We start from the raw sequence: 18,742 nt of genomic DNA on the forward strand, positions 1-18,742 counted from the left end.
GAACTGGCCCCCACCAACCCGGCTCTCCCCACGCAGGACCTGGAGGACATACCGGCCCCGCAGTATCCCCTCATCCCCCCAATGACTGAGTACTTCTTCGACGGTACCAGCGACGTGGCCATCTTTCCCCCGCCCGTCAGCATTGAGCCTGTCGAGGTGGATTTTGGTGCCTGCCCCAGGCCCAAGGACCCCAGCCCCGTCCCCCTGTGCCTGATGAACCATACCAATGGCAAGATCACCGTGGCCTGGACGCGCAGGGCTGACTGCCCCTTCTGGGTGACCCCAAACACCTGCGATGTGCCCCCTCTCAAGTCCACAGCCCTGCGCCTGCATTTCCAGCCACCTCACCCCAATGGCCTGTATGCCGTGGAGCTTGAAGCCTTTGCCTTCTATAAGGTGTGTGGGGGCACACGGGACAGGGGAAGGTGGATTCTCTGCCCTGGAGCCTGAACGGCAGGGTGTGGAGTCGGAGGGGAGGGTGGGGTGAGGTGGGACCCGTGCTCTCTGTGCTGGGCTCTGCTCCCTCCTCTCCTTGTCTCCTTGGCTGGACTTTGGCCTTGGTGGTCTGTCTTTCTCCCAGGTTCATGTCCTGCCTTGACTGAGGGGCTTCTTGGCCCAGCTGATTATGTCTCCCTCACGTGTGCCTCCCACCCTCTCTGGAGGGAGAGCTCAGTGGGGCTCAAGCCCTTTGGAAAATTCTGGTGCACGTAGTTTCCTGGGCCTCCTGGCTGGGGGGGGCTCCTGACCTCTCGCTAGTCCTTGAGGTAGGAAGTGGTCCTTCTGGAAGAGCCGAGGGCAGGACCTCCGCCCTGGGGGGACAGAGCCTGGGGCACCCAGTAATTACGTGCGTGTAGGAAGGGGCTTCTCATCCGTCTTCCCCTGACCAGGTGGCCAGTTCAGCCTCTCAGCCCCAGACGCGTCGCTCCCTTCTCATTTCCAGCCCGTCCTCCCCTTCCCTCCTTCTCTGCTCTGCCCACCTTGCTGTTCTCGCCCGGTGGCCGGGTGCTGGGGCTGAGGGAAGAGCAGGGCTGCACAGTCCAGATCAGGGTCCCTCACCAGCTCTGTGACCTTGGGCTCCTCCCTTAGTGTATAGACCCCTGAGCTGTCTTTTCATCTATAAACTTGGGAGCGTATCCAAACTTTGGAGAAGTTTTTCCAAAGCTGAGTCTTTAGTTGCCTCTGTTCTAATATCTTGGCTGTGTGGGAACTCGGAAGTTTGTAGGAGTGAGGCTGTGGATGTCTGGCTTGGCTGAGCTCGTCAGACTTTTAGGCTACAGGTTGCAGTCCTAAGCTGTCCGATATGCCAACCACCAGCCACGTGTGGCCACTGAGCTCTTGAACTGTGTCTAGTCCAAACAGACACTCTGTCAAGGGAAGAGACGCTGATTTCTAGGACTTTGCACAAAAAGTATGCAAAATGCCTCCTTCCTCACATATATATGCCCCATGTATGGTGATGCCATCATGTGCGTGCGTGCGAGCTCAGTCACTTCAGTCGTGTCTGACTCTTTCCAACCCCATGGACTGTAGTCCACCAGGCTCCTCTCTCCATGGGATTCTCCAGGCGAGAATACTGGTGGGTTGCCATGCTCTCCTCCAGGGGATCTTCCTGACCCGGGGATTGAACTCACATCTGCCTGCTTTTCCTACATTGCAGGTGGATTCTTTACACACTGAGCCACTTGGGAAGCCCAATGCCACCATCTATATGCATCATATACATAGATATATGTATATGTGTGTATATATATATATGTATGTGATGGCATCACCAATGCAATGAACTTGGGCAAACTTTGGGAGATGGTAAGGGACAGGAAGACCTAGAGTGCTACAGTCCATGGGGTCGAAAAAAGTCAGACATGACTGGGCAACTGAACAACAATAATACATACACACACAGATATATACGGGCTTCCAAAGTGGTGCTAGTGGTAAAGAACCTGCCTGCCAATGTACGAGACGTAGAGAGGTGGGTTCAATCCCTGGGTCAGAAAGATTGCCCTGAAGGAGGAAATGGCAACCCACTCTAGTATTCTTGCCTGAAAAACCCCATGGACAAAGGAGCCTGGTGGGCTACAGTCCTGGGGTCTCAAAGAGTCAGACACAACTGAGCGACTAAGCATGCACACACGTATATGTATATGTAGGTATAACGTCGAAACAATATGATTTTGGATCTACTCAGTTAAATAAAATATATTGTTGAAATAAATTTTATGTGTTTTACCTTGTCAATGTGGCTACTAGAACATTTAAAATGATGTTTGCGGCTCACACTTGCGGCTTGCATTCTGTTTCTATTGGCCAGTGCTCTCTGGGCACATTCCTGCAGGATGAATGCTGCTTTCACATCCCAGCCCCACCCTCGTCCTGCTGGAGGATTAGAGAGCGTGTTTGCTGACTGCTTGGTGCTGCGTGTCCAATGCGGGGCCTGGCGCACAGTGGGAGGGGCTGCTATGGCTGTGGTTCCCCCACTGTCTTCCCAGGGGGCCCCTCCCCCTGGACCCCATGTAGGGTTCCTGCAGCTCAGGGGGCAGGCTGGGGTGCCCCACCAGGTCAGACACCGCGGTCGTGGGTGTGGTTGTCCCACAGGTCCTGCGAAGCTACAACAACATCGAAGAGGACTGCACGGTGTGCCCATCCTGGTGCTTGACGCTCCGGGTGCAAGGCCACAGCTATTGCCCTGGCTTGGAGCACCACATCCCCCAATACACCCTGGACACCCCCAAGGTGAGCGTGGCCCCAGCAGCAGTGGGAGATGGGACAAGGGGCTTGGCTCTGCCGTGGCCTGCAGATCCCTCCCATCTCTGGTGGTCTCAGAAGCAAGTCCAGTGCTCTCCCTGGCCATCCCAACCTCCCCACCACCAGCCCCTGGGGCTCTGCACCCATCTTGAAGGACTGTCTCCTGGACCACTGCAGTGGGACTGGGAAGAGTCTGGGGCTTGAACCACTGGCCTGCTCCATCTGAAATAGTTCCCTGGCCCTCTCACGCTCAGCTTTAAAGTCTCCAGCTCCTCTGATTGCATGTTAATTGAGTGCTGGCTAGGAATAGGACCTCCCAGGCCATGAGTCCCTGCCCTCAGGGATCATCCAGCCCAGCAAGTGTCTCAAGGCTGGCCCTTTAGCTTAACCCTGTCCTGAGGGAGTCATCATTCCCAGGCCTCTCCTGTCTTGGAGGCCCTGTCTGACCTGAGCCCCAGGATGACATAAAGTTGAGAAACACAGACTCTGGAGCCAGATGGCCAAGTGCCAGTTCTGGTTCCCCCTTGGATGCCTCTTCCCAGCTTCTATTGCCACCATCAGTCTTTTCATCCAGCTGCTCCACTCTCCTGTCTCACACTTGCTGGAAAGACGTTACTTTTGCACTGTGTGTTTGGGGGTGATCTTGCCCCCTAACTGTTACAGTGCCCCCTAACTGTTACAGTGCTGCTCAAGGGCACCCCTTCCCACAGCCCTCCTGACTTCCCTGGGGTCTCCTCACTGACCCCCCCCCCCCCGGCCCCCGCCCCTTTCCCTTGGCCAGTTCCTTACAGCAGTTGTGGCCTTTACTGAAATCTAGCAGAATTTTGCACCCATGTTGCCCACGTACCCCTCGCCCCCACCTCATGCACCTATGTTCTTTGTCCCAGCTGAAGGGGGCACCCGGGCCAGCAATTTCAGCTGTACATTTGGTAGCCAACCCAGCTCTTTGCCTCGTGCTGGCCACACCCTAGATGCCTGAGGGATGTTTGGGACTGCTGGGGCTTTCCCTTTCCCAGAGTGGGGCTCCCCCCTTCCCCCCACCAAGGCTGCCTGCCTGAGAATTACCTAGAAGGGGCTGCTTACCCCAGAGCTTCTGCACCTGCTTCTCTGAAACGGGGATCTCCAAAAGATGATTTGTGGGCACTTTAAGAGCCCCAGTGGATCAGGCAGTAAAGAATCCGCCTGACAATGCAGGAGACACAGAAGATATGGTTTCGATCCCTGGGTCAGGAAGATCCCCTGGAAGAGGAAATGGCAACCCACTCCAGTATTCTTGCCTGGGAAATCCCCTGGACAGAAGAGCCTGGAGGGCTACAGTCTATGGGGTCCCAAAGAGTCGGACACACCTGAGCAACTGAACAACAAGATGAAAAAAACTTGTGGTGGTGGGGTCCTGGGGTCCTGAATTTCCTGGAGCCAGTCCCTACGGCTGCTCCATCTCCTTGTCTGGATGTCTGTGGAGATTAGAAGCATTTTGGGGGGGCCGAGCTGTGTCCCTCCATTCCCTGCCCCAGGGCACTGACCGGGTTGTGTGAGGGCATCTTGGGCCTCCTGGGAGATGGCTTCACCCATGCCCACACAGACCACCTGGAGTGTGCGTGTGGGGTGGGGCTGGGGAGGGCGTGCAGATCTGAGCCTGGACCCCTCCTCTCTCACACCCCAGCTCTTTCCTGCAGTGTCCCCCAGCGAACCCTCCTACCGCAGCCTGCTTCTCATCAACAAAGGCTCCATGCTGCTCACCTACAGCCTGGCCCCCAAAAGCAGCTTGGACATCTCCCTGCGGCCCCGCTCGGGCCTCCTGGGCCCTGGGGCCCACAAGATCCTCCTCACCTACACCTACCCTAAGGGCAACTCCTGGAAGCAGCACATTTTCTACCTGCAGTTCAATTCCTGCCCCCAGTACCTTAAGGTAGGTGGTGGGAGTAGGGACTGGATCCTTCGGAGGGGGCCAGAGTCTGGGGCTTCCCTTTCCAAAGCCACATTCTGGGACTGGCCTTTAAAGCTCCCCTAAACTAGCTCAGGGGCTGCTCCCCGTCCAGGCAGTGAAACAGCAGGGAGAGGATCCCTGGGCCATGTCTGGGAACGGCTCTCCCCAGGACGCTGCCTGTCCACTTATAGGATCCGGAGCAAGAAAAAGGGGTGCAAAGATACCCAAGGAAGGAGTAAGGGCAACCCAAGACTCATGACTACAGATGGTAGAAGGTGTTTGGGGCTGGGCCAGGGAAAGGGTCCGAGGTTTTTAGACTCACGTCTGGCCAATGAAATGGCCTGTACATCCTTTTTCGGTCCCTGACTTCTTTTCAAGAACCATCTCCTGTTCAGTCACTACGTACGTACTCTGCCTTTGACAGAACCTGCCCGTACCCAGGGCCCAGGGTGGGGCACCTTTTGCTGCTCTCTCCGAGGGAGAAAAGCTGCCCACCCGTGATCTTTGGGGAAGCCAGGGCCACAGGGCGATGTCAGGGCACTGTCCTCCCTTCACTGGCCCCAGGAGGTGACCATGCAGAGCCGCGAGGAGCCGCTGCAGCTGAAGCTGGACACCCATAAAAGCGTCTTTTTCAAGCCCACCTGGGTGGGCTGCTCCTCCACCAGCCTCTTCACCTTCCGAAACCCCTCCCGTCTGCCCCTGGAATTTGAGTGGAGGGTCTCCCAGCAGCACCGAAAGATGCTGTCTGTCCAGCCCGCCAGAGGGATTATCCAGCCCAATGAGAGCCTTGTGAGTGCCTTGCCAAGAGCGGGAGGGAAGGATACCCATCATCCTCACCTTTACCATCATCTCTTACTCATGTCTCTCTGGGGCCAGGCTCACCCCTCCATCCAAGCCACAGTCATTTCTTCCAGCCTTATGCATAGGTATGACTGTTACCATCATCTTCACCCCCATTTTACGAAGAAAAATTGAGACTTGGGTTGGGAGGAAACCATTTACTAAGACTGTGAATTAAGAGGTGCAGAGCTGGGACTTAAACCCGGGTTTCTGATGTCAGTGCCCAGGGGCAAGTCCATCCTCCATCCTCGGTCCCCCAAAACTGGGAGGTTGTGCGGAGCACCTGGATTTGGGGCTAATGGGTGGCTGTCATTAAGGAGTGAGGAAGGGAGCTTCTGGAGGTCAAAGTGGTAGGTCCTTGTGCGGGGGCACAGGTGAGACCCAAAGCCGCAGAGCCCCAGCCCTGGTTTAGGGTCTCCTAGTCAAGGAGGCCAAGCTTGAGCTGAGAACCACCAACACACGCTGTCTGTTAGAGCCCAGAGGTAGTACTCTGTAAGGCAAGAGACCACACAGACTCTGGAGTCCAGCCTCAAGAGTTCACATCCCCAGCTCCCACCACGTGCCCTCGTCAGCTGTGTGACCTTGGGAGAGTTACCCTGCTTCTCTGCATCTCCAGTTTCTCATCAGACAATGAGACACTAAAATAATACCACTTACCTCTGGGGATAAGTGACTGAAGGCCCGAGGGAGATGACAGAGTACACAGTGTGTATAAGTGCCTGGCTCAGGGAAACACTCGGAAAGGTTTTCCATAGCTTGATGTTCTGCAGTGGGACCTCAGACATCCAAGAGCTGGGCGGGGGTTCCCAGAGACCCCCCCCATAGGGATAATGTCTGTGACCCCAGACGCTGACCTGGACCTTCAGCCCTCTGGAGGAGACCAAGTACCTGTTCCGAGTGGGGATGTGGGTCTGGGAAGCCGGCCTGCCCCCAAACACCAAGCCCTCCGCCACCACCCACTACATGCTCCGGCTGGCGGGCACGGGCATCACCAGCAGCCTGTCTGTGAGTGGGAGGAGCCCGGCGGGTGCGGGGAGGGGAAGGGGAGGAGGGGCAGGGCCCAGGTGGGAGGGAAGGCCCCAGAGTGCCTGACCCCACGAAGGCAGTCTTCTGGCCTCCTGGCTCTCCCTGCTGGATCCGCTCTTTGGGGACCCTCTGAGGCTGGAGTGGGGGGCAACAGTGGGGGGGGGGCCTGGGGGGGTCCCCCACCCCGGGATGGCAGACTCTGGCCCTCAGGCACAGGAGAAGGAGCTGGACTTTGGGAACATGCTGGTGAATGGCAGGCAGACCAGGATGCTGGTGCTCCTGAACGACGGCAACTGCACCCTCCACTACCGCCTCTTCCTGCAGCAGAGCCACCCCGAGGCTGTCGGGAACGGGCCCCTCGGTACTTAGGCCTGGGTGGGAGTGAGGGGCACGGGTTCACACTGGTTAACCGGACCATGGTCTGGGGACAGGGCTTGAAACTTGGTGCTTCCACTTGCTAGATGTGTGGGGTTGGAGGGTGATTGTCCTCTCTGAGCCTCAGTTCCCTCATCTGTAAAATGGGGCTACTGGTGGTGCCTACCTCCCAGGGCAGCTGGGTGGAGCAAAGTGCTTAGCAGGTGCCAGTGACCCCAAGACTGGTCCCCACTGTCTTGGCCTGGAGGAAGCTCTCTGCTCCCCATTTCCTGGCTCAGAGCCTGCTCTCTAATCAGAGCTCTGCTGGCCCAGGGAAGAGTGGCGGGGACTGGTGAGAGGAAAGGCCGGGCCCCTCTGGGCTGCACTGGGGCCCTCTGCCTCTGACCCCACCCGGCCGCCCCTGACCCCACCCGGCCGCCCCTGAGCAGCTCTGCAGCTGGACCGCACAGAGGGGAGCATGCCGCCCCGGTCCCAGGACACCATCTGCCTGACTGCCTGTCCCAAACACCGGTCCCAGTACTCCTGGACCATCAGTTATGCTCTCGTCTCCCACAGAGGTACCTGGGCCATCTGGCAGGGTTGTCAGGGCCAGGGAGGAAAGGCAGAGGGCTGTGTGAGCAGGACCTGGGGTGGGAGGATGCCAAGAGTCCAGACAGAGCTGGCAGGATGGATGTGAACGTGCTAGGATGTGCTTTTGGGTGTCTAGTGTGCATGCCTCATACGAACCACATCTGTCAGTGTGGATGTCCACATATGCATGCCTGAGCTGTGGAGGAGTTGGTGTGAAGAGTTGGGCACTGTGTTTACCTACTGAGGGATCTCAGGTAACTCCTCAGCTGCCTTGGGTCTCAGCTTCCTCCCTCATAAAACCAGGTTGTTGCCAGCCTGCCCCGGGGCCACCTGGTGGGAGTCCAGGACAGCACAGTCAGGGGAGCACAGGAGAGTGAGTGGCTGAGAGTGTGGGCTCCCTGGAATTGGATCCTGGCCCCAGCACTTATTAGCCATGTAACCTCAGCAAAGTTGTTTAACTTCCCTTTGCCTCAGTTTCCACATCAGTAAAATGGGGATAATAATGGTCCACTGGCCAAAAAAAAAAAAAAAAAAAAGTGCAGATACATGTTACCACATGGGCAAACCTCGAAAACATTATGCCAAGTGAAAGAAGCCAGTCACTAAAAGCCACACATTGTATGATTCTGTTTATGTGAAATACCCAAAATAGGAAAGTCTAGAGACAGAAAGTAGATTAGTGGTTGCCAGGGGTGGGGAGAGGGGTGAATGGAGAGTGACAGCTACTTAGTACTGGGTTTGTTTGGGGAGGCCTGAAAATGTTCTACAGTCAGTGATGACGCTTGTGCAACTCTGTGAATATACGAAAAAAATCATTGCATTGTGTGTGTTGAAAGGGTTAATTTTGGGGACTTCCCTGGCGGTCCAGTGGTTAAAGCTTTGCACTTCCACTGCAGGGGGCACCCGGTTCAATCCCTGGTCGGGGAACTAAGATCCCACATGCCACATGATGCAACCAAAAAATTCTTTCTTTCTAATTTTTTTGGCTGCACTGCATGGCATGTAAATTCCTATTTCCCTGACCAGGAATCGAACTAGCGCCCCCTGCAGTGGAAGCACAGAGCCTTAACCACTGGACTGCCAGGGAAGTCCCCCCGCAAAAATGTTTTTAAATGGTTAATTTTATGGTATATAGATTATATCTCAATAAAGCCATTAGTGAGTTTGAAAATGAATAACAATGCACATTAAATAGAGTGGTGTTTGCCAAGCACTTAGGACAGTGCTTGGTTCACATAGAAAGTATCAGATAAGGTTTGGCTGTTGTTGGAAGTGTCCCTGGAGTCTGCTCCTGACTAGGGTCCTGGGGCAGGTTGCCCGGGACCCCTGCGCCCACAGTGTGTACTCCACTCCCCAGGGGAGCTGGCAGGTGAGCCCACCCCTCTCTCCCATACCCCCACAGATGACAAGGCTGGGGAGAAGCAGGAGCTATGTCACGTGTCCCTGACGGCCGTGTACCCCCTCCTCTCCATCCTGGATATCTGCTCCATGGGCAGCGCCGAGGGCATCACCCGGAAGCACCTGTGGCACCTCTTCTCCCTGGACCTGCTCAACAGTTACTTGGAGCGTGACCCCACCCCCTGGGAACTCACCTACAAGGTGCCCACCCGGCACAGGTGAGGTGGGCCTGGGGGAGAGGCAGAGCCTGTCTGGGAATGTTCTTGGAGCAATATTCCACTCGTGCCCCCAGCACCAGGCCCTGTCCAAGAAGGGGCTCCCTATCTCCCGCCCACCACCAATGTCTGCCCATCTCTGGTGGGGCCTGGAGAAGGCTGAGATTCACTTGAGGTCTCAAATGCTGACCCACCCCTGTGCCTGAGTCCCAGATTCTCCAGTTCCCCCAGCCACCCCTGGAAGGACTCCAGCCTGTCCCCAACCCTGTAGCAGACCATTTCTCTGCTCCACACAGTACCAGCCAGATCCCCCCTGTCTTCACCACTCTGAAGCTCAATTTCAATTTTGGGGTGGCACCGATAGATGCCCCGCCCTCCGTGGTGCTCCTGGCCCTGAAGAACAGCGGCATGGTGCCCCTGGACTGGTATGGAGTGGGGTACTGGGGGACAGGGGCTGGAGGTGTTCTCTGGTTCGTTGTAGCCCTGGCCACCTGGTGTCCATGAAGTGTGCCCCTGACCCCGCACATTGATTGGATGTAGACGCCAAGGTAGGACTAGGGTCACCCAACGGGACATCAGATCTGGCTGAGTCACATCCATAGGCTCAGAAGTGGTAGACTCACCCTGATGGAGACTGGTAGTTGTTTAGTCACTAAGTCGTGTCCGACTGCTTTGCAATCCCGTGGCCTATAGCCCGCCAGGTTCCTCTGTCCATGGGATTTCCCAGACCAGCATTCTAGAGTGAGTTGCCATTTCCTTCTCCAGGACATCTTCCCCACCCAGGGACTGAACCCCCATCTTCTGCATTGGCAGGCAGATTCTTTACTGCTGAGACTGGCAGGGGCAACGTCATAGCTTAGCGAGTGAGAAGTAGCCACCATGCATGTGCCACAGCTGGCCACTAGGACCCTCTTCTCCAAGCTTCACACCAACCCTGTGAAAAAGTCCTCCTCCGCTGACAGTCTCACAGATGGGAGGCTAAGGACTCAGGCAAGAGCTCTCAGCCGTTAGAGGCAGAGCCAGTTCCCACCCAGATCTGTCCGAAACCAGAGCCCCCACTTACACAGGTTAGTCAGCAAGAAGCTACAGGGTGCCCTGAGCACTGAGCTAGATGCTGGGGCAGCCCCGACAGAGCCCCAGGCCAGCGGGGGCCGGGCCTGCATGGGGCGAGTTAAGGGTCTCTGGTAGGCTCTGCCGCCGCAGCGCCAGTGTCAGGGAAATGACCGAGCTGAGCAAAGCCACGTGGGGCTGCAGGAAGAGTCGGGGCTGGACACGGAGCCGCTGCGCTTCCCGGTCATACGGGGCCCAGGCCTGGGGACCTGAGTCTGCCACGCTGGGCCCCTTCTGTGCTTGGCTTAACTCCCACGGGGGCCCCGAACTGGTGCCCAGTTAGCATCCTTTCTCCGTGCCAGCGCCGTTTCTTTCTTTCCTCCCTGCCTCTGCCACGCACCTTCATTTCCCAGGAAACTTCCTTTTGATGACTTCCAACTTTGCTTGGCTAGACAGAGGTGAGAAAGAAGTGTCCCCATCTGGGTCAGGCTTGGGGGCGGGGCGGTGGGAAGAGAGCCAGGGGCCCAGCCTGGGCGTGGCAGTGGGTGGATGAGAGTGGACATAGGCATCTGTGATCTCAAGAGCCTTGGGGTGCATGTGGGTAAGACGGGGGCACTGTATTGTACCCCGTGCAGTGGCCGCCCCTTACTCTCTGGGTTTTCCTGTCCCTCCCTGTGTTGGAGGACGGGGAGCTGGTTCATTAAACAGCTTCTGTCTGAGAAGGGCTGGGACTGTGAGTAACTAAGCGCTTCTGGCCCTGAGTGACTGGGAAGCTTGGCAGGCTGTGGCCTGGTGGGGAAGGCCCGGGGCCTGCCTGGAGCACTGCGTCAGCCATTCACTGAGCTGTTTGAATGGCCAGGAGCCAAGGCCCTGCAGGGCTCGGGAGTGGGGGCAGGAGAAGCGGCATTGGCCGGTGTCCTGGTGTGGAGCAGTGTATTTTGGTGGACTGTGTGTGCATGTGTGTTTGTGCAGAAGCACGCCAGCTCTCACTCTCAGTGGAGAGGGTCCAGGTGGCTGGAAATCGGGCAGGAGGAAAGCCAGGCAGAGAGCCCACTGAGCCGGGCCCGTCCATCGGGAGATCGTCTGAGGTTCAGGAAGGCAGTTCGTGCTTCTTCCTAGATTTCAAACACAGGGAACCTTCCTAGGAACACTTGACTCTCCTCGGCTTTTTTGTGGTGTTGTGTTTCCTTTCAGTTTCTTAGAAGGCTATTTTTAAAAATTCTAGCCGAGTCTCTGCTAAACTCATAAGGAACAGACCGAAGGTTTTATTCCTGCCAAGATCAGTAAGAAATGGGGAGTGTGGGCTTGGCCTGGAGGCAGCATCAGGCAGGACAGAGAACCCCAAGTGGGTTTGGGGGGAGCGTCAGGGAGGGGGAAGCTGGGAGCCATGCTGCTGCCGCGCCCCCACCAAGCCTCCTCTGCTGCCTCTGAGCTTGGCCCGGGGAGATGTTGGGCCGTGCGTTTAAAGGGTGATCCCTCTCAGGTGTCAGGTGCACAGGTTAACGTCATCTGTTCCCTCATTCATTCACTAAGCCACTGGCCAAACGTGGACTGGGGCTTCCTAGGTGCAGGCCCCAGGCCCAGAGCTCAGAAGAGAAAAGCGGACTTGCCTAGGCCCTGCCCTCCTGGTGGGCAGACCGGCCTTGTGGTGCGTGGTGAGTGACATGCTGTGAAAGACCCTTATGCAGCGTCGAGAGCTCCTTCCCTCGGATTTAGAAGTGGTGGAAGGGTGTGCACACCTCAGAAACGCTTCCTGGAGAAAGTGAGACCTGTAGGCCAGGGAGCAGAGGCAGAGAGCCTTCAGAGAGCCTTTTAGACAGAGGGCCTGGTGCAGACACGGGTAAGAGGAAAAGGCACAGTGTGACTGTAACGTTGATAGGGACGTGGGCAGGGCCTTGGAGTCCTCCGCTGGGCGTGTAATTCTTCTCCTTCTGAGGAGGATGAGCTGTTCGAGGCAGGGGGACAGGCTGGCAGGTTTCCACAGTCCCAATCTGGGGGCCCACACCAGAGGACTGGCAGGGATTATTTGGACGGAGTTGGGGTGAGAGCCAAGAGGGAAACTGCGGACAAAGTAGCAAGGTCTCCAGTTTTGCTGTGGATCAATATCCTGCAGATAAAACGACAGAAGCAAGTAACAGGTAATGGTAACAAGTCCAACGACCCAAGGGTGATGGAAGAAAAGTAAGAACCACCCCCCCCCAGCTCCCTCTCCAGTCGGCCCTGGTGGGCTTGGCATGTGCTTCCACTCTCAGCACTGGTACAAGGCACCGACACACGGACACAGTTACTCTTCCATGTTTTATTACGATAATGGCATGATGTTACATGTATTACTCTATTCAGCATTATAACAATAACATTGTCACCCACCCTTATGTCAGAAATATTCATTTTTAGATCAATAAAGGTCAGTATATAGAGATGTAACTCATTCATTTTAATAGTTGCATAATATCCCGTAATATGAAAGGACCTTATGTCTATTTTGTTTTGTTAATTTTTTAATTCTTGGTATTAAAATTTTTTTTAACTGTTTGACCATGCCATATGGCATGTGGGATCTTAGCTCCTCGACCCAGGATTGAACCCATGTCCCTTGCACTGGAAGTGTGGAGTCTTAGCCACTGGACTGTCGGGGAAGCCTTTACATTTTTAAACCACTCCTTTCAGATGACGCTAGTTGTTCCCAGTGCTTTTTAATGTTTTTTTATCATCACTAACAAAGTGGTAATAAACATCCTTGTGTGTGTGTGTGTGTGTGTGTGCCTGCCTGCATGCGTGCTTACATTTTTATCCCTGCAAGTTAATTCCCCCAAATAGAATTTCTGAATCAAAGAGCATTTTCTATTCTATGCACTTTCTATTCTAAAAGATGCTATCAAAATTCCTGCAACAAAAGATGGGAGCAATTCCTTCTCTCCCTGTGTTTGAGGATGTCTGTCCTTCCTAAACTTACCAGCATCAAATGTAACCATTTTTCACGATTCAGGTGTGAAAATACTTAAGATTATTTGAGGGAATTTTGATATGCATTTTCCTGAGACTCTCCTTGAGTCTTTTCAGGTGCGATGCCCATTTTTCCCCACATCTGGCTATTCCCTGTTCATATACTCTGCCCAGTTTGAGGCCAGTTCATCCCTCTGAGAGTGGATGGAGCCTTCTTTTCAGATTGTGATCTTGGGACCCCTTTATCACTTATTTGGGCACCTTTTAGAATGCAATATCTGCTTTACTGGAGCACCCGGCATCACAGGGGCACTGATTCTATGCCCAGCCTTGCTTTGGACTCAAAAGTGCCAGTCTTCTTGGGACCCCCTAGTTGGTGCTGCTCACATTCCTAGGTGCCTCAAATGGCCCTTCCTAAGTGCTTTGTCACACAGACCCCTCCAGGGTCACTGCCAGGCTCAGAGTGGCCACATACACAAGCAGCCCCTTGACCCCTGGTACCCACAATCGGAGCCCCAATTTCCATTCTGCATTTAGTCACTGCTTCTGTTCCTAGGTTTGGGGGCCATTATGAAATGAGAATCCACAACCTCAGTGTTTGCTCAGCCTTGCATGGGACAACTTGCCTAGCGGGGGAGAAGAGGGGGAGGTAATAGAGGAGGCCTCCATGCATCCCAGCTGGGGCTCAGAGCTCCTGCCTCTGGTCTGACTGAGAGGCTCCTCCACCCTTCTGCTTTGCACCCCTCCCCCAGGGCCTTCCTCTTCCCGAGTGACCAGCAGATCGACCTGGAGCTTTGGGCAGAGCAGGCCGAGTTTGACCGCACAGAGCTGCACCAGATGCGCGTGCAAGACAACTGCATCTTCTCCATCAGCCCCAAGGCTGGGAGCCTGAGTCCCGGGCAAGAGCAGATGGTAGAACTCAAATACAGGTGCTGCCCCCTCCGCTCACCCCGCCCTTCCAGTCCTGAAGACCTCCATTCCCCCAACTCTTGGAGGAGCCTGGCCTTACACTGTGTGACTCCAGGGTACCCTGAGTGGCCACCTCCCTGAGAAGGTGTTGCCTTCCCACCTGCAAGGGAGGTTTAATTTTCCTCTTGCCCCATCCCAGCTCAGGGATTTCCACGTAGCCAGCCCAAAGCCACAAGTGTGCCATGACCCTTTGTTCTTCCACCCACGCCAAGGTTCAGTAAGTCATCCTGGACTGTCTCCTCCCTTCCAGCCATCTGTTCATCGGCACTGATCGCCTCCCGGTGCTCTTCAAGGTGTCCCATGGCCGGGAGATCCTGGTGAGGTCCTGCCCTTGTCCTGTCCTGGAAAGCCTAGAGAGCAACACAGGGAGCACCATTCCCCGGGGAACTGGGGTCCCCATCTCTCCACTGGGTACTTCAGTTCCTCCCAGGGAAGGATGCTACTCATGGGCTTTCTACTTCCAGCTCAATTTCATAGGTGTGACGGTGAAGCTGGAGCAGAAGTATGTGCACTTCACCTCCACCAGCCATCAGTTCATCCCTGTCCCCATCGGCGACACATTGCCCCCAAGGCAGGTCAGTGGTCTACGTTGTCCTGGTCACCAGGATGCTTAAGTGTTGTTCTCTGTGTGTCTGCATCAGCCCATGACAGGATGACAAGGCCCCTGTCCTCGCTCAAAGAGGTGGGGTTGCAGGTTGAACCTCCAGATTGGGCAACTGGGAGAGACCCAAGGCGAGAGGTTTCAGCTTCTAGGCACTGGTGCTAAGCCCTTTGCCAGACCCTATTCTCATGTAAAAGCAGGGGGGTTCCTTCCTCTAACACAGGGTTTTTCAAACTTGACCATGAACCGTAGTATATTTTGGAAAACGCAGTTCATACATACACATCCAACTGAAACAAAAGTATCGCAAATCAATATGTACACCACTACATGCTGAGTGCTCTGATGTTTTCTTTTTTATTCTGTTCCACTTTTTAAATGCCAAACGTGACCTGATAAACTGGTTTCAGTACACCTGCTTACTAATGGTTGTTGGTCACATCTTGAAAATCACTGCTCCAAAAAGGGCATCTTTCCAGAGGCTGAAATGCTAGAAAGTTAATCCTCATGGAGCTACAGAATTGTCTTTTTTTTTTTTTTTTTACCTTTTTTTCCCCTTTATTTATTTATTTTTTTTCAGTGGGTTTTGTCATACATTGATATGAATCAGCCATAGATTTACACGTATTCCCCATCCTGATCCCCCCCTCCCCACCTCCCTCTCCACCCGATTCCTCTGGGTCTTCCCAGTGCACCAGGCCCGAGCACTTGTCTTATGCATCCCACCTGGGCTGGTGATCTGTTTCACCATCAGAATTGTCTTTATTAATTGGAGGGAACCAGGTTCCTTCGTTCTGAAAATGTATACTGGCAATCTCCCAGAGGGAGATGTAGAATTTTTCCAAACATTTCACAGCTCTGAAATTTCTAATCATTCAGATGCCCTTGTGTTTCTGGGCAGGGACCTCCAGCCACTCAGCCTGGAGCAAAATAAAAGGGCTTCCTAGACCTGAGACAGGGTCTCATGGCCCCGGGCTCTGCTCACTTCCTTACACAACCCCTCTACCCACTGGCTTCCCAGAAGCCTCACCCAGAAGCCCAGGCCCTCAAAAAGACAAGCAAAGACTCATATGCTTCCTGGAGAGCTTTCCAGAGAGACCAGACCACTCTCCTGTGACCCTGAACACAGACAGTGGAAAATGGGCAAAGGAGAAGACCAACTTGTACCTCCAACCAAACTCCACAACTCCTTTCATTCATAAGATGATGACAGATGATGGCTGGGACCTGCAAGAAGGCAGCAGAAACAGAGGGAATGAACAGATTTAATCTACATTTTGAAGACAGAATCACTGGGACTTGCTGGGGATTAGATCTGGAATGTAAGAGAAGGGAATGGGGGAAAATGTATTGGATTCTTACTTTGAACTACTGGGAATATGTAGGTGCCATTCGCTGAAGTGAGATACATGAGGGGGAGGAATAGGTTGTAAAGAATTTGGTCTTGGCCAAATGTAAGATGCCTATGAAACAACAAGGAGGAGTCATCAAATAGAAGTTGGATACCGGGTCTGAAGCTCAGACAGCGGTCCAAGCTACAGGAAAAAATGTACATTCAGGAGTGGGTGCTGAGAAAGATGAGGGGGCTGAACCTAAATCCAGATAAGCTCTTTATTCTCACTGTCTTCTTTCTCTTATCTCTAACATGGAGCCTTGGACCAGAAGACCTCTGGTTTCAGGCAGGACGTTCTGTGACTCCCCAACTTCAGGGTTAGTCTTGGGGGACCTCATACCTTCCTTCTGCTCCCTTTTCTGTCTTTAAGCATAACTGCCTCTAATGGCAGAGGGGGAAAGTGGCAGCCTCCCAGGTAATTAGAGTGAGAGCCTAGAAAACCATGAAGGGTCCGGATGATGAGTGCATGGACGTTTCCCTAAATTCCAACACTATGGACACAAGCATTAGGGTCCCCTTACACTTGACTTAGGTAAGTTGAGAGCAAATAATATAAAGATTACATATTATACTAAAATGTTACAGGCTGAAAATACAGTTGTATACTTCATGGGTGATCCAGCCAGAAGGAAAATCAGAAGTTTTTAGGGGAACTCTGGGACTATAAGGGTGACGTCATGGAGATCAACCCACACTGCCACAGTGAACACAGAATCCCAGGCTCCCTGCGTGGTGGCCTTGAGCAGGTGTGAAGATTCCTCTATTCCTCCCCCTGCAGATTTATGAGTTGTATAACGGTGGCTCGGTGCCCGTAACATATGAGATCCAGACCAACATCCTGTCACAGGTTCAGGAAAAAAACTTTGATCACCCCATCTTCTCCTGCCTCAACCCCAAAGGGGAGATCCAGCCGGGCACAACTGCCCGGGTCTTCTGGATCTTCTCGCCTATTGAGGCCAAGACCTACACGGTGAGCAGAAGCCCCGGCTCACACAGGGTGGGGGTTTGGAGGCGGCCGCCCCCCAGCAGGCCTTGCTCTGACCAGGGCCTGCAGCCCCCTTCCTAACCTCCCAGGTCGATGTGCCGATACACATCCTGGGGTGGAACTCGGCCGTCATCCGCTTCCAGGGAGTGGGCTACGACCCCCACGTCCTGGGGGACGCGGCCCCGTCCCACAGCCTCTCCTTGTGGGACAACAGCGCCATCCACTCAAGGCTGATGGTTCCTGGGCAGGTAAGGCAAAGGGAGCTGGGAAGGCCTGAGGCCTAGGAGGAGCCTGAGGGCCCAGGGTGGCTGGCGCAGCGGGACGAGGAGGCAGAAGGAAATGACACAGAGTTGAAAAAGGAGAGGGAGACGGAGGTGAAGTCTGGAACCGATCCTCCTCCATGTTTAGGATGCAGCACCAGCTCCATGAGAGGCTCACCCTGGCACCTAGCGCCCACAGGTGTTCCTGCTCAAGGCTCTCCACCTGCTGCGGGGGCCCCCATCCACCCTCGCCGCCGGGCCTTTGGGGGGGCACTGGAAGGGGTAGAAAGGAGCTATTCTAGGGCTCTGAGATATTATCTTCATACAGAACAGCCTCTCCCTTGGATCTAGATGGATTTTGCTGAAAGATGCCTAGGGTCAGTAACACTACCTTTAGTTCACACACTTCTCTCACTGTTTCGAGGCCTGCCACATTCATCCATCCACCATCCATGTATTTCCCCACTGACCCACATGCCCATTTACTCACCCATCCATCCATCCAACCATCCATGCACTCATCCAGTTACTATCCACCAATACATCTGCCTGTCTACTCTTCCCCTTCTCCCCTATTTGGACTCTTACTGAAGGATGAATACCATGGAGGACACAGTTTTGGGGACACAGAAAAGTGCCAGACAGAGTCTCAGCTCTGGAGGCACTCAGGGTCTAGACCAAGAAAATGCCCCTTCCATGGCCTGTTTTTCCAGAAACCCCTACCACACAACTCCTGCTCTGTGCCTGGTGAAGATGCCAACAGCTGACCACCTATTAGTTCACAACTACCCTTCAGAGGCTCAAATTATATTGGCCTTGCTTCTGCTTTTTCTAAGCAAATTCTGATTTCTCAGCCCTTTCAAGCCTATTTTTAATGGTCAAAACCATAGGCTTTAGAGTAATACTGTCTGGGTTTATCCTAGAGACCTTTGGAAAATTATTTATACTCTCTGAACATCTGTAAAGTGGGGACAATAGTGGTGCCTATATCCTTGGGCCACTGTGAGAATTAAATGCATGTCAGTTGCCTACAAGGGTACCTGGCCTGTTGGAAGCACTTGTGACTGGTACTGATGGCTAGGCTAGTACTTCTTCACCTCCCAAAGTTGCTGTTGTGTTGTCTCCACCAACAGAATGTCTTCCTGTCCCAGTCACATATCTCCCTGGGAAACATTCCTGTGCAGAGCAAGTGCAGCCGTCTGCTATTCCTTAACAACATCTCCAAGAATGAGACAATTATCTTTGCCTGGCAGCTGAAGCCTCTAGACTTTGGGGAGGTGAGAGTTCCCTGTGTTTGCAGGGAACCAGAACCTTCAGAGGGCCTTTAGACTTATCCCATTCCATCCCACCCCACCCCACTCCATCCCATCCCACTCCACTCTGTCCCATTCCACCCCACTCTATCCCATCCCACCCCATTCCATGCCATCCCATCCCACGCC

At 54.2% G+C, this 18,742-nt stretch overlaps 1 protein-coding gene across 1 annotated transcript in view; it reads left to right on the forward strand.

Annotated features, from left to right (window-relative positions):
* Positions 1-18,742, forward strand: part of CFAP65 (cilia and flagella associated protein 65) — a 36,367-nt gene that overhangs the window by 12,060 nt on the left and 5,565 nt on the right. Inside the window, exons 10-24 of the mRNA XM_043445497.1 lie at positions 37-396; positions 2,596-2,733; positions 4,409-4,654; positions 5,237-5,461; positions 6,359-6,517; positions 6,749-6,899; positions 7,342-7,470; positions 8,886-9,099; positions 9,393-9,521; positions 13,845-14,021; positions 14,312-14,378; positions 14,526-14,636; positions 16,834-17,025; positions 17,130-17,288; positions 18,434-18,577. Coding sequence (XP_043301432.1) covers positions 37-396; positions 2,596-2,733; positions 4,409-4,654; positions 5,237-5,461; positions 6,359-6,517; positions 6,749-6,899; positions 7,342-7,470; positions 8,886-9,099; positions 9,393-9,521; positions 13,845-14,021; positions 14,312-14,378; positions 14,526-14,636; positions 16,834-17,025; positions 17,130-17,288; positions 18,434-18,577 — 2,601 coding nt within the window. The remainder of the gene's footprint in view (positions 1-36; positions 397-2,595; positions 2,734-4,408; positions 4,655-5,236; positions 5,462-6,358; positions 6,518-6,748; positions 6,900-7,341; positions 7,471-8,885; positions 9,100-9,392; positions 9,522-13,844; positions 14,022-14,311; positions 14,379-14,525; positions 14,637-16,833; positions 17,026-17,129; positions 17,289-18,433; positions 18,578-18,742) is intronic.

The sequence above is a fragment of the Cervus canadensis genome, chromosome 24 (assembly GCF_019320065.1).
Source record: "Cervus canadensis isolate Bull #8, Minnesota chromosome 24, ASM1932006v1, whole genome shotgun sequence".
Lineage (NCBI taxonomy): Eukaryota > Metazoa > Chordata > Mammalia > Artiodactyla > Cervidae > Cervus > Cervus canadensis.